At 36.7% G+C, this 16,159-nt stretch overlaps 1 protein-coding gene across 1 annotated transcript in view; it reads left to right on the plus strand.

Moving 5' to 3' along the window:
- The window catches only part of CFAP47 (cilia and flagella associated protein 47), a 422,907-nt gene that overhangs the window by 220,100 nt on the left and 186,648 nt on the right, over window positions 1-16,159 (plus strand). Inside the window, exon 40 of the mRNA XM_070603391.1 lies at window positions 11,735-11,821. Within this exon, the coding sequence (XP_070459492.1) occupies window positions 11,735-11,821 (87 nt within the window). The remainder of the gene's footprint in view (window positions 1-11,734; window positions 11,822-16,159) is intronic.

Consider the following 16,159-nt stretch of genomic DNA (forward strand, 5'->3'; position numbering starts at 1 on the left):
CGGTAGGCGTATGTTACTTTTTAAATTTTAAAAGAATAGATAAGACATTTAATGCCAGTTAATTCATATAGAGACTATTTTTATGTTATAAACAGTATAACAAGTGACCTAGTTTTTAATATTACACTTAAAAATGATGAATTTAGTTATTAACAATCTCATATTAAACATACTTTAAAATAAAATTTCTATATATTTTCCCCAAAATTATGTGTAGCACAGTGACCGGATTTGATCATTTTTTATCAAAATTTAACAAAAAAGGCAACCGAGTTTAGATTTAACAGAGACAGGATTAGCTCCCACATCTCTGTCTGCCAGATCAGTAGTTTTCAAATTCCTTTTTGCAGAATGTAACTATTCGTGCTGTATAATGCTTTTTTACATGTTATATGATTTGGTTTGCAAGTATTTTGTTGAAGATTTTGCATTTATAATCATAGGATTTCATAATGTAATTCCCTTTCCTTGTGATGTCTTTATCTGTTTTTTGTATCATTAATACTGGCCTCAGAGAATGATTTGGGAAGTGATTCTTTCTACTTTTTGGAAGAGTTTCTGAAGGATTGGTGTTAATTCTTTTGATGTTTGGAAGTATTCACACCTGAAGCCATCTGGGGCTGAGCTTTGCTTTGGGGGAAGTCATTTCATTACTAATGTCATCTCTTTACTTGCTACAGGCCTAGTCAGATTTTCTATTTCTTCCTGGATCAGTTTTGATAGTTTATGCCATTCTATGAATTTGTGCATTTCCTCTAAATTGTCGAATTTGTTGGCACAGAAGTTTTCATAGTATTCCCTTATAGTCTTTTATCTTTCCTGGCAAGTCAGTAGTGATGGCCCTTCTTCCATCCCTTACTTTAGTCATTTGATTTTTCTCTCCTTTATTCTTGATTAGTCTAGGTAAAGATTTGTCAATGTTATTGATCTTTTCAAAGAACCTTCTTCTGATTTCCATGATATTCTCTATTGTTTTTATCTTTTTTTAAAAAAATCTTAGTTGACGTATAATTGATATACAAAAAAACTGCACGTTTAATTTCTACAGTTTGATGAGTTTGGACATATGCATACAGCCATGATACTATCACAACAATCAAGGTAATAAACATCCGTCACTTGCAAAAGTTCCCTTGTGTTCCTTTCTTTTTTTTTATTTGTGGTAACAATGCTTAACAGGAGATTTACCCTCTTAACAAATGTTTAAGTGCTTAACAATACCTTGCTGTGAACTGTGGGCGCTGTGTTGTATAGAACATCTCTAGTACTTACTCATCTTGCCTAATTGAAACTTTATACAACTCCCCATTTCATCCTCCTCCAAGCTCCTAGCATCCACCAATCTATTTTCTGCTTTATGAGCCTGACTATTTTAGATGCCTCATATAAATGCAATCATACAGTATTTGTCCTTCTGAGACTGGCTTATTTCACTTTGCATAATGTCCTCAAGGTTCATCCATGTCGTCACATATTACAGGATTTCCTTCTTCGTTAAGGCTGAATGATATTCCATATATATACACACATACACACAAGAACCACATTTTTTTTAATCCATTCATCTGTTGATGGTTGTTTGGATTGTTTCCATATTTTGGCTATTGTGAACAATACTGCAATGAACATGAGAGTGAAGCTATCTCTTTGAGACGCTGATTTCACTTCCTTTGAATAAGTACCCAGAAGTGGGATTGCTGTATCATATGCTGATTCTATTTTTAATTTTTTTTTTTTTTTTGAGGAAGATTGGCCCTGAGCTAACCGCTGCCAATCCTCCTCTTTTTGCTGAGGAAGACTGGCCCTGAGCTAACATCCATGCCCATCGTCCTCTACTTTGTACGTGGGATGCCTGCTACAGCATGGCTTGCCAAGCAGTGCCATATCCACACCTGGGATCCAAACCAGCGAACCCCGGACAGCCAAAGTGGAATGTGTGCACTTAACCACTGCACCACTGGGCTGGCCCCTATTTTTAATTTTTGAAGAACCTCCATACTGTTTCCCATAGTGGCTGCACTAACTTACATTCCCACCAACAGTGCACAGCGTTCCCTTTTCTCCATGTCTTCGCCAACACTTGTTGTCTCTTGCTTTTTTGGTACTAGTCCTTCTAACAGGTGTGAGGTGATATCTCATTGTGGTTTTGCTTTGCATTTCTCTGGTGATTAGCGATATTGAACACCTTTTCATCTACCTGTTGGCCATCTGTATGTCTTCTTTGGAGAAATGTCCCTTTAATTGGGTTATTTGGTTTTTTTCCCCGTTATTATTGAATTGTAGGAGTTTCTCATGTATTTTCGATATTAACCCCTTATCAGATAATGGTTTACAAATATTTTGTCTCATTTTGTAAGTTGCCTTTTCACTGTGTTGACTGTTTCCTTTGCTGTGCAGAAGCTGTGTAGTCTGATGTAGTCCTACCTGACTATTTTTGCTTTTGTTACTTGTACTTTTGGTGTCATATCCCAGAAGTTATTGCCAAGACCTGTGTCAAGAAGCTTTTCCCCTATGTTTTCTTTTGGGAGATTTACAGCTTCAGGTCTTACATTTAAATCTTTAATCCATTTTGAGTTGATTTTTGTGTATGGTATAACATAGGGTTTGATTTCATTCTTTTGCATGTGGCTGTCCAGTTTTCCCCACATCACTCATTGAAGAGACTATCCTTTCTCATTGTGTATTCTTGGCACCCTTGTCAAAGATCAGTTGACAGTTTATATGAGGTTTATTTCAGGGCTCTCTATTATTTTTCTTTGGGCTGTATATCTGTCTTTATGCCAGTACCCTGCTGTTTTAATTACTTTAGCTTTGTAATGTATTTTGAAATCAGGAAGTGTGATGCCTCAATTTTTGTTCTTCTGTCTCAAGATCACTTTGGCTATTCTTGGTCTTTTGTGGTTCCATGTGAATTTTTTTTGGATTGTTTTTTCTGTTTCTGTAAAGAATGCCATTGGGCTTTTGATGGGGATAGCACTGAATCTGTAGATTGCTTTGGTTAGCACAGACATTTTAACAATATAAGACTTCCAATCCATGAACACAGAATGTCTTCCCATTTTTTTGTCTTTTTAAATTCCTTTCATCAGTGTTTTATAGTTTTCAGTGTATAAGTCTTTGACTTACTTGATTACATTTATTCCTTAGTATTTTATTCTTTGTGATGCTATTGTAAATGGGATTGTTTTCTTAATTTCCTTTTCAGATAGTTTGTTGTTAGTGTATAGAAACATAACTGGTTTTCTTTCTTTTTTTTTCTTTTGAGGAAGATTAGCCCTGAGCTAACATCTGCCACCAATCCTCCTCTTTTTTCCTGAGGATGACTGGCCCTGAGCTAACATCCGTGCCCACCTTCCTCTGCTTTATATGTGGTACGCCTGCCACAGCATGGCTTGACAAGCAGTGCATAGGTCTGCACCTGGGATCCAAACCGGCAAACCTTGGGCCACTGAAGCAGAATGTGCGAACTTAACTGCTGTGTCACCAGGCTGGCCCCACACAACTATTTTTTTAATGTTAATTTTGTATCCTGCATCTTTACTGAATTTTATTAGTTCCAACAGTTTTGGGTTTTTTGGTGGGGTCTTTAGAGTTTTCTATAAATAAGGTCATGTCGTCTGCAAACATAATTTTAATTCTTCCTTTCCGATTTTGATGGCTTTTATTTTTCTTGCTTGATTGCTCTCACTAGGATTTCCTGTAATGTATTGTATAGAGGTAACGAGAGTGGCCATCATCTTGTTCTTGATCTTAGAGGAAAAGCTTTCAGGTTTTCACTGTTGAATATGATGTTAACTGTGGGCTTGTCATATATGGTTTTATTATGTTGAGGTACATTCCTTCTATACCTGATTGGTTGAGAGTTTTTATCATGAAAGGATGTTGAATTTTGTCAAATGCTTTTTCTGCGTCTATGGAGATGATCATATGCTTTTTAACTTTCGATCTATTAATGTTGTGTATCACATTTACTGATTTCTGTATGTTGAACCATCCTTGCATCCCAGGGATAAATCTCACTTGATAATGTTTTATGATCCTTTCAACGTGCTGTTGAATTTGGTTTGCTTGTATTTTGTTGAGGATGCTCATTAGGGATATCGGTCTGTAATTTTCTTTTCTTGTAGCATGTTTGTCTGGCTTTGCTATCAGGGTAGTGCTCATCCATTAAAATGAGTTTGGAAGTATTTAACATTACAAAATGTCTCTCTTCATCTATAGTTACCATTTTTGTTTCAAATTCTATCATGTCTGATATTAGTATAGCCACTGCAGCTTTCTTGTAGTTGTATGCACGATATATATTTTTCTATCCTTTTACATTCAATCTATTTGTATCTTCGCATTTAAAGTGTGTTTCCTGCAGAGAGCATATAGTTGGATCTTGTTTTGTTGTTTGTCTTTAAATCTGGTCTTATAATCACTGCCTTTTGATGGAATTGTTTAATGCATTCACATTTATGTTATTATTGACATAGTTGGATTTACATCTATCAATTTCCATTTGTTTTTCTATATATTTCACATTTTTTGTTCATCTACTCTGCCATGACTGCTTTATTTTACATTGAGTGAATATTTTCTAATGTAGCATTTTGATTTCTTTAGTGACTTATTAACTATATTGTTGGAGTTATGTGCTTAGTGGTTGTGCTAGAGATTACTATATACATCTTAACTTATAATCAGCTTCAGATATATGCTAACGTAAGTCCAGTGAGATTCACAAAGTGTTACTCTTATAAAATTCAATTCCCTTCCCCCTTTTTTTGTATTTTTATCATATGTATTATATCAGTAATGTTACAATGATCAATAACATTATATAATATTTATGAGTATTTTCTCTTTTTAAATTTTGTATAATTTTTATGACCTTAAGAAAGCTGAGAGAAGAAAGGACAGTGTATTAATTTGCTAGGGCTGTCATAACAAAATATCATAGACTGGGTAGCTTAAGAAACAGAAATGTATTGTCTCACAGCTCTGGAGGCTGGAAGTCCAAGATCAAGGTGTTGGCAGATTGGGTTTCTCCTGAGGCCCGCCTCTTTCGCTTGCAGACGGCTACCTTCTTCCTGTGTCCTCACATGGTCTTTTCTCGGTGTGTGTGCGTCCCTCATATCTGTTTGTATGTCCACATTTCCTCTTAGAAGGAAACCAGGCACAATGGATTAGGGCCCACTCTAATGGCCTCATCTTAACTTAATCACCTCTTGTCTCCAAATGCAGTCACTTTGTGAGAGTAGGGGTTAGGGCTTTAACATATGAAGTTTAAGTGGGGACACAATTCAGCCCATGACAGAAAGTGTATAGTTAGGGTTTTTATTATATTAGCCTTCTTATTTCTCATTTCTGTTTTTATTTGTTCCTATGGATTGATGTTACCTTCTGGAATAATTTCCATAGCCCAATCCAGCTTTGCTCTCACCCACCTCATTTTTCAGATGGTTTTTCTTTTCCTTTCTCTCTCTCTCTTCTTCTGGTAATTCCATTATGGATATATTGCTGCATTTACTGGTTACCGTATATGTATGAGACACTGTTTATTTTACTTTGTTCTATTTTCTCTCAGTTCTTTGTAGCAACTCTGAGTATTGGTCCCATCTCCCATAGGATGGTTAATGTTAATGTTTTCTGGTTTTTAAATTTTTTACTGACCTATTTTACTGGCTTATTTTAGCCATGTCTACCCCCTCCCCCCAAGAACCCCCCCACACACATAGTGTGAAGACTCTGATGTTGCTTGTCAGGGGACATAGCCTTGGACATGCCCACAGACACTCTGGCATGACAGTGGCTTTGGCAGGCTCCCTTTGACTATTCCTTTCCCTGTGCACACCCAGCTCTTAAATTCCACTAATTTCAATTCTACAGGAGGCGTAAATTGTTCCTCAGACCAAGTCCATCAAATCTAGGCTCCTTGGAAATAATAGTTCCTTAGGTCAGTGTTTGAGATTTATTCTGATTCCAGGAGGGCTTTCCCCAGCTGTCTCTTTCCCCAGTTTTCTCCACCAAACTACCAGTTCTACACTTTAGCCTGTATCTTCACTGAATCTACCAATCTCCTCCCAATTGCCTTTCACCACAACCTGCACTATTTTAAGAGCACCTTCTGGCTTGATCTTCTCCATGCTTCATTGAAGATGAAATCTGTTCCTTTAGGAATATAAGAGCTATTGATTTTAAGGCCAGCTTCTCCCTCCAGGCAAAATCTTTGAGCCATGGCTCTGTAGCTGGAGGCGAGGACAGTGGTGCTCTTTTCCCCCAAGTAATACCCCCTCATTCGGAGCTGAGTGCTAGATGGGATAGGGGATAATAGCTTTAGGTTTTCTTGGCTTGCTTCTGCCAGTATAGAAAATCACTTTATAAGCTAGGGCAAGGGCGATTTCACACTCATGGAGAGCTTCTGTCCCATGAGTGGGTTCTGGGCAGAAGAAGGGAGCCCCTCAGTTCCTGTCAACTGCTCTTGCCCAGAACTTAGCCTCACCAACATGTATTGGAGGCAGGATGAGAAATATTGATATACTACTGCTCCCAGAAAGATAACTCTCAGCCGAGAGCTGGAGGAAGAGAGAGCCCTGTATTTTTAGCTGTACCAGTCTAGTGTAGAGTTTCTGTCATGCTGAGTCGGGAAAGAGGATGGTGGGAGTGGTCTTGGTTCAAATGCCACAGATTTTACCTTTTTTTTTTACTGAATTTAGTAAATATTGGGTAGATTTTTCTTCATTTGTCCTGTGCCCTTAGGATAATTTCCAGAGAGTTTAAATAGTTGATTTTTATAATTTTTACTCATTTCCCTGGGAAAAAATCATTTTCATGGGTCCATGGAGCAGTCATGCTGGAAAAAATGTTTGCTTTAAGTTCTGTTTTGTCCATTATTAGTACAGCCACTCTAGTTCTCTTTTTGTCACTGTTTTCATGGTAAGTAGTTTTTGATTCTTTTGCTCCTACTCTAGTTGTGTCTTTGAACCAATGTTTGTCTTTTTTCTAGTCTGTTTTTATCCATTTTGTCGGTCCCTGCCTTTTGGTTGGAATGTTTAATCCGTTTAAAGTTAATGTTATCTCTGATACAGTAGGATTTATGTCTACCATTTTGATACTTGTTTTCTATATGTCTTATGTCTTTGTTCTTCTATTTTTCCTTACTGCTTAATTTTGTATTAAATATTTATTTTTAGCCTACCTTTTAAATTCCTTTTTGTTTCTTTTACTATATGTTATTCTCTTAGTTACTCTAAAGCTTATAATTAGCATCCTAATTTAAAACAAAATCTAGCTCAAATTAATACCAGCTTAATCTCAATATTCAGTCATGCGTTGCTTAACAGTGGGGATATGTTGTGAGAAATTATGATGTGATTTCGTCATTGTATGAACAACATAGAGTGTACTTACACAAACCTAGATGGTATAAGTCTACTACACACCTAGGCTACATGGTACAAATCTTATGGGACCACCATTGTATGTATGGTCTGTTGTTGAGTAAAACATTGTCATGTGGTGCGTGACTGTAATTCAGAAACTTGCCTTCAATACATCTCCTTTTCCTGTCCCCTTATTATTGCTGTTATTGTTACACCCATTGCATCTTTACACATTATAAGCCCATAAAACAGTTTTATATTTATTGTCTCACATTATTCTTTTAAATCAGAAAGGAGAATAAAAAGGGTTGCAAAGAAAAGACATTTATAGCTTGTTTGTTTGTTTTATATATTTAGTTATGTAGTTACCTTTGCTGGTGCCTTCTATTTCATCACATGGTTTTGAGTTAATTTCTAGTGTCCTTTTATTTCAGCCTGAAAGACTCCCGTTAGTATTTCTTGTAGGGCAGGTCTGCTAGCAGTGAATTTTTTCAGTTTTTGTTTATTTGATAGTATCTTACTTTCTTTTTCATTTTTGATGGACAGTTTTGCTGTATACTGTATTCTTTATTGACAGTCTTCTTTCAGCACACTGAATATAGCATCCTGTTGCTTTCTGTCCTCTGTGGTTTCAGATGAGAATTCAACTGTTAATTTTATTGAGGAGCAACGTAGATTTTGAGTAAATTTTCTCTTGCTGCTTACTGTGGCTTGGCCTTACAAAAGTTTGACTGTTATTGTCTAGTTTGGGATTACCCTGGATTTATCCTGCATAGAATTTTTTATGCTTCTTCAATGTGTAAATTAATGTTTCTCATCAAATTGGGAAGTTTTCATCATTTATTTCCTCACATTTTCTTTATGCCTCTTTCTCTTGTCTTTTCAGAATTCTGATTAGGCTTATGTTTGTAGGCTTAATGTGTCCCACAGTTCTCTAGGGCTATGTTAATTTTTCTTCATTCTTTTCTCTTTTTGTTCTTTAGAATTAATCGTTTTCATTGACCTATTTTCAGATGCACTGGTTCTTTCTTTTGCCACCTCAGACCTGCTGTTGAGTCCCTCTAGTGATTTTTTTTATTTCAGATATTGTACCTTTTAAGTCCAGAGATTATAATTGGTTCTTTTGTATAATTTCTATCTCTTTATTCGTATTCGTTACTTGGTGAGACATCATTGTCTCCCATAGGTGGGGTTGAAGATCTTTGACATATTTTGGGGATCTAGCAAGCTACTACAACCCCACGTATGAACATCTTGTTCCCCACATCTCGCTTTTATGTTTTGACAGGGTTTTATTTGGTCCAACTGCTGTAGCAGCCACAGGTCCAATTGCTGCTGTTTGTTTTCAACAAACATCCTGGGGATAGGTGTTTTCCTTTGAGTCAGATCGAATAAAGATGACACCTTGCGAACTGAGCTTTTTCCAGGGACCTGTGAGGCAAGTTAAACAGTAATAATGCTCAGGGATGGATTTCTTTTCTTTTTTTTTTTTTTTTTGCTGAGGAAGATTTGCCCTGAGCTAACATCTGTTGCCAATGTTCCTCTTTTTGCTTGTGGAAGTTTTGCCCTGAGCTAACATCTGTTGCCAGTCTTCCTCTATTTTGTATGTGGGTTGCCACTACAGCATGGCTGAAAAGTGGTGTGGGTCCACATCTGGGAACCAAATTCTGGCCACTAAAGCAGAGTGCACCAAACTTAACCACCAGGCAACAAGGCCAGCCTAGGCATGGTATTTTTTTGAAGTGCTCCAATCTCAGTCTGTCCCTTCATGTGGCTGAGAGCCTACAGGTTTTCACAACTACCTGGGTTGCAAGGCTGCTAGTTTTCAAGGCTACTGCAGAACTGTGGAGAGAAGAATGGGAGTTGCAACATAAAAGTTACTAGGCCACACACTCTACTGTTATTACCAAGATTTGGCAATTTTTCTTGAATAAACACAACTCAGATCATTGCAAGCCTTTCATTAATTAACCAGAGATCTGAAAAAGTTAATTTTGATAAGTGCTTTCTGTGTTTTTGTTGCTTCTATAGAGGGATGAATATATGGTGGTTCTAACTCTGCCATTCCCTGCCTTTCTTTTCCTGGTAGCCTGGTTTAATTTGAAAAATAGTTTTCGTTTTAGATTAGATTCTTGCTTTCAAAGTGTGATTCTTGAATCAGCAAAATCAACATCATCTGGGACCTTGTTAGAAAAACAGAATCTCAGGTTCACTGCAATTCAGTTGAGTCAGAATCTGCGTTCAGCAACATTTCCGGGGATTTGTTTGTACATTCCTGTTAGATCAGTACTGCTCTAAGTCAGGATGGTCAAAGTTCGATCCATAGGAAAGCTATTTAAGAAGCATCGGGAGAGCTTGTTTTAAATGGAGCTTCCTGCAATCCATGCCAGACTTGCTAATAAGTCAGAATTCACGCAAGTAGAAGCTTGGGAATCTGCGTTTTGAACAAGCACTGCAGACGATTATATCATGTACATTGAAATGTAAGACCCACTGATTCAGAAGCTACAGTAATCAAATAGGATTTCTTCCATTTTAACGGCAGTTTGTATTTCATTTTTACAATTAATATTTCTGTCTGTTTTAAGGAAAGCATGCTCATTGTAATTAAGCAGAGACTTTTAACCGGAAGCGTATGGAACGCTATTTTATCTCAAAATGGTACATGCATAGTATGAAAAAATCTAATATTTATTATATTGATTTGATGTTTTTGTGTGTCAAATTATATTATTCTTGTGACTGTTTTCTAGCCAGAACAAATTATAACCAAAAACATTGCTCCAATGACTCACCCTGGATTTATAGAAATATAAAGAAACATTGTAAATTTTTTTGCTCTCATAATTTTATGAAATTTAAATGAGAATTTAGTGCCTGATTTTAAATTTAAATTATTCTCTGGAGAGGAGCTCTTCCTGCATTTGCTTAACTGTAACTTTACAATGATAGAAGCAAATCTGGTAGTCTGATATATGTGTTGCATAGTTCATAGTTTACATTTTACTACAATTAATTTTGTCTGTTTAAAAATTTTTAGTATTTAATATTCACATAATTCCCTACAACTCATATGGAAGCGTCAGAAATATTAAGTTAAAATAAGAGGGCAGGGCCAGCCCCATGGCTGAGTGGTTAAGTTCGTGTGCTCCGCTTCAGCGGCCCAGGGTTTCTCCGGTTTGGATCCTGGGTGCCGACATGGCACCGCTCGTCAGGCCATGCTGAGGCGGCATCCCACATAGCACAACCAGAGGCACTCGCAACTAGAATATACAGCTATGTACTGAGGGGCTTTGGAGAGAAGAAGGAGGGGGGCGAAAAAAGATTGACAACACTTGTTAGCTCAGGTACCAATCTTTAAAAAAAAAAAAGTAAGGGGGCAGACACTGATGTTAGCATTCAAACATTAGGATATATGAATGTGTTGTATTTTAGTCTGTGTATGCAGTTGCGTGTGTGTTTGTATATGTGTTTTAAGACTAAAACATTTGATCAATTTATTACAGATCTGTTTTTTATTGTAAAGCTAGCATTGTGAGATCTTAATAACTGTTACATGATAAAAATTTCTTTTAACAAATCAAGTTTAGATAAATCTGTTCTTTACAATATTATGCAGATCCTGTTCAGCTCTGCAGGTGGAATTAGGCATTTCTGACATGACTCTTCATGACATCCTTCGCCTACCGCTAGAGTATCATTTCCACACTATCCTCCCACTGCAGCCTGGGCAACCTAAGGCAGAGGGAATAACATATTCATGTTTGTATTTTCTAGCATGTAGTCCCACACCTGACACATAATGGAGTCTCCGTAACTAATTCTTGAATGAATGAGCATTATCATATAAGAAGGACTGAACCGCTGCATGATTCCAGAAGATGGCATAATTATTAATGCACTGGTTAACTAGCATCCATGCCTCATGTCCACTCCTGAAAGAAACATTTCTCTTTTTTGGAAATAGGATTAGAAATCATGAAATATGTACAGCTCTGACAATGCATTGAGACCAGCGTGAGATTTCTTCTTTGTTTCTGGACTATAATTTGGGCAGGCATTTATGTTCTAAATTTCCTTGCTATGAGAATTCAGTGTTGCCTTTCTATATAAAAGAATATTATTACTTACATATTTCCATTCTAGATCTTTCCCTTCTTTCTAGTATGTATGGTTTTAGTTGCAGACTGAGAAGAATGTATGGTTTTAGTTGCAGACTGAGAACATGTGGATTTTTTAACTATAATTTATTCAGATTCTAATTATATTTTATGAATGATGGAAAAAAATTAAAAGAAGAATGTTTTGTGGTCATCTGAATTTTGTTACAGTAGAACTCAAAATAATCCTTTTTTCATTTATTTTAGTGTCATTTTGGTGGAATCCTCAACATTTATCTCTTTGCCATCTGAATTAACTGCATCTGGACAATTCGTTGACCACATGAACCATGAGTAAATGTCAATATATTTTATGCTTATAATTATCTGAGGAAAAACTCTGAGAAATTAGCATTCAAGTAAACTTGTTATATAATTACACAATAGTTTTCATTTATTTGAAGTATTTAATTTATATTATATATATAATTTATATTATTCACGCTGTTATTGTCTTATTACGTGTTACTAGGTTTATGTGCATGAAAATTGAATAAATATGCACTTGATTAAATACAGTGGATTCCCATTATTCATTCCTGGTAGTTCTGTTCTATAAAATTGCCACAGAGCCTCCATTAGTGAACACTGAGCCATTCTGTTTAGGAGAAATATATATAATCACATAGATTATAATCATAAATCCTGAAAACAACCTGTCCTGGTAGATTCTCTTTTCTCTACTTTGCACAGAGAAAATGAGGTTCAGAAGTGTTGAATGACTTGCCTGAGGCCAACCTGTTAACAGGTGCTGGGGGATTGTTTGAAACCCCGCCCACCTGGCCCCAGACCCGGAGGCTCTTGCGCTTCTGTACTTCTTTCCTTCTGTACTGCCCCCTTCCGGCTCCATCCTCTGGTCGTCTCTGTATGAGATCTGAAACAGAAGGGCCCAGTGTCACATTGTTTGACCTCAGCTGGGAACGTGTGTGACCAGTGACTGGAACTTTTCGCCACTCTGTGCAGGTTGCAAACACCTGAAAAGCACGTGAAAGCACCATGAGTACTAATTTTGGCGTCTTACATCAATTTTAGTAGGTAGGCGGATTTGCAAATAATGGAATTCATGAATAATGAGGACGGACTGTATTTAAGCTTATTCCACCTACGTTAGGAGGTCTGTATTCAGTTTGGAAAGAACTTTGACTTCTGAATAGAGAAGCAGAGTTTTTTAAAGTTAGATTGCTTTATATTTCTCATCTATTTTAAACTATAGAATAGCTATATAAAGTGAAGTAGAATCAAAACAAGGTTACCAAGGTTGAAGGTCAGACAGAAAGAAAATAATGCAGGTATCTATTAGCAAAATGCATGCGTATGTTAACCATTACTACTATGTTGTTAGTTTGTTTTACACCTTTGTCTCTGTATAATGCTTGACAGCATCAGTGTCATCCTTTTAGATGTAAAAACATCTCAGGAGGCAAGGATTTGGCAATTTTGATAGTGGTTAAATTCGCATGCTCCACTTCAGTGGTCTGGGGCTTGCCGGTTCGGATCCTGGGCGCAGACCTAACACTGCTCATCAAGCCATGCTGTGGTGGCATCTCACATAGGAGAACTAGAATGACTTACAACTAGGATATACAACTATGTACTGGGGCTTTGGGGAGAAAAAAAGAAAAAGATTGGCAACAGATGTTAGCTCAGGGCCAATCTTCCTTGCCAAAAAGGAAAAAAAATGAATATAGTTTATTTTCCAAAAGTGAATAGTATTTAAGCCAATAGTTTTAGGAGATTATAAGCATTGCATTTATTATAAGGCATTTGATTTCTTCATTGGTTGTTCTGTGAGAAAAACTGTTAAAGGAGAAACCATTTTTGTCTCACTGCATTTGTTTTATTGAATGCTAATTTCATGCTTAACTAAGGCATTTAAAGTCTTCCTTTCACATTTAGCTTTAATGAACAATAAAATATGAATTAATACATTGGGCTGTAAGGCAACGTTATAGATACCGTAAGAATATTGTAGGCATTTTGTGTTAATTTCTTTATAGTATAAAATGCTAGTATTGCTAAAAACTCTTCAGTAAACAATTCTCCTAGGTTTTTATCTTTTTAGTCTCTTGCTTAGTGATTAAGCAGCTTCATTGTGATCATAGATTTTACCTGAATGGCCTTGAAATAATTTCTTCACATTAAATGCAAATAATTTATAGTATCACATATTAAATAAAGTCAGATCTCAAAGAAATGCTGTAGGTAGCCGTGAGCATAAGTCGGTCAAAGTTGGATCAGTTTAATGAACAGCAAAATTGAGTCTACCTTTATAATTTGGAATGCAGTATAGGAATTCTGTATCCTAAATTTTAATATGATTTTCCTTCATATAATATTTTGAGATAGTTTTGATTAGATCCAAAGTTCCAGAATTGTTGAAGCTACAGGTAAAGACATCTATTTTATGTTATGCTTCTCAAATCAAAAGCAAAATGGGATGAACAAATATGAAGACATTTATAATTTAATTTTGGCAGGAAAGGAAACTTTGGAAGTACTCATTCAAAATAACTGCCAACTCAGCATGAAGTACGGCTTAGAAATATGTCTGTGTCCACTTTGATCTCAAATGTTATTGATTGTTCTTTCTCATATAGTGTCTTCCATTTGTATTTAAAATGCCATACTTTCTTAGTTCTTCTCTTGAGCTTTTCCTGTGATAAAAAGAAACATAAAGGTACAGTGACATTTGGTGTTGGATCAGGGAGAACATAATCCAACGTAGAATAGTCAGACTTCTGTAGATGAACTCTCAAAGAATGACTTGGAGCCATTAGTTTAAAGAATTGAGGATTCACTCTTGGGCACCTCTGTGAAGACTGTCTCTCAGATCAAAGGCAAGAGTGGGACTTACAAAGGCAAAAGCCACACAGTTTCTCAAGGAAAAGCGCTGGCCCATGGTTTGTCATTTCAGCACTGGTGTGGGCTGAATGCTGAGCCCCAGATCCTTATGTTGAGTTGAGATGGAACAGTCTCAAGTTCATCAAAAAGGCTGTTTTCCGGACAATTCTGAAGAGATTTATTAGAAGCTTACTATGGCTTCTTTTCTGGGGTCCTGACTGCTTGCTGTATAACACCCCCAGGCTCCAGTTCATGTAGCAAGCACATCTTTAGTCACGTTTCCCAAGGATCAGCTAAAGTATCCAGTACTCCAACAATCAAATCCACTTTATAGGCAGCAGAAAGGGGGAAGCACAAGGATAAGAGCGTGCCCTTTCTCTGTTAGAGAAGCTTCGCAGAAATACCCTACAGCACTTCTGCTTGTAGCCCTTTGGTGAAATCTTAATCAGATGACCAAACCTAGCTGGAAGGAAGACTGAGAAACCGCCCTCCTCCACATACACATCAAAATAGAATGAGGGTTTTGTCAGTGAGAAGGAAAGGGCCAATGGTTACTGGGATAGGCAACCAACAATTTCCACCATGAGGGTACACGGAAGAGAGTTTTATTTCCAAATAGCACAAAGTTATCTAATGTCTCATCGATCTGACTTCATCAGCGTAATGAGACCTTTTGATCTTTAAATATGTCTTAGTAAAATAATGCTTAGTAATGTTAGCCATCCTGTTTTTCTTAAAGCTCTCCTTAATGTTTATCTTGAATAGATTTCCAGAGGCAAATAAAATTTATGAACATGCATTTTAAATCATGACTAAAATGGAAGTCTGTGTAGTACCTCTCTGATTAACTTTCTTATGTAATATACCATATAATAAGCATTACATTGTCGCAATAAAACCCTGGTCTGGTCTCTAGCTTTAATCAGCAAGGTAACATAAGAGAACAAGAAAAGGTTAAAAAAAATCTCCAGAAACAGTCTGTATTTTTTTAGAGCTTTTTAAAAATATCCCTGTTTTCCTCTTTTTAGGCACTCAGTAATTTAACACTTCCCCAGTGATGGTGAAGTCGTATGTGAACATATAACTTAGTTGGCCAAAAACATGTGAAAACAAGTGCTCAACATTTTCTCCAAGTGGTAGCTTTCAGAGCCAGTGAGCAGTTGTTCTTGTTCCCCCTCCCTGCTGCAGTTATTAGAGAAGCCCCTGTAGAATGGAGCCTCCTTCGCCAAGGATCTCCGAGTGTATCCTCTCCACCAGGGTGGACGTGTGGTGTGAGCAAGAAGTGAACTATTGTGCTAAGCCATCGAGATAGGGAGTTGTTACTGCAGCGTCGCCCAGCACGTGCTAACTGATGCTCCTCCTCAGAGTCTCTTCAGCCAGTATTTCCCCAGATAATAAATTTTCTCTTGCCAAATGAGCAGTAGGGTGCCGAAATTATCTTTCAGGTGGCATAAAAAAGTCTATTAAAAAATAAAAAATGCCTCTATCTATATATCACTCTCTTTAAGCAACAGATACATGTAAAGCAGCACATTTGAAACCACATGGATGATAAAACTTTATATTCATCACACATTTTCCTTTATGGGACATGATCCATGAGCATAAGCAAAAGCAATTAAGAAGTTTTAATTCTAATTAAATCCAAAAGATTGTGAGAAAAGATCAGGATGGGAGACTGACTTTAGCCACACTTTAAAATTGAATGATGAATTAGCAGTGCTCAGAAATGAGCACTTTATAAATAATTTCCTACAGTGGTATGACTTGCTGTTTTTTTTCCAGTGATAG

Source organism: Equus przewalskii, chromosome X (genome assembly GCF_037783145.1).
Source record: "Equus przewalskii isolate Varuska chromosome X, EquPr2, whole genome shotgun sequence".
In the NCBI taxonomy this organism is placed as follows: Eukaryota; Metazoa; Chordata; class Mammalia; order Perissodactyla; family Equidae; genus Equus; species Equus przewalskii.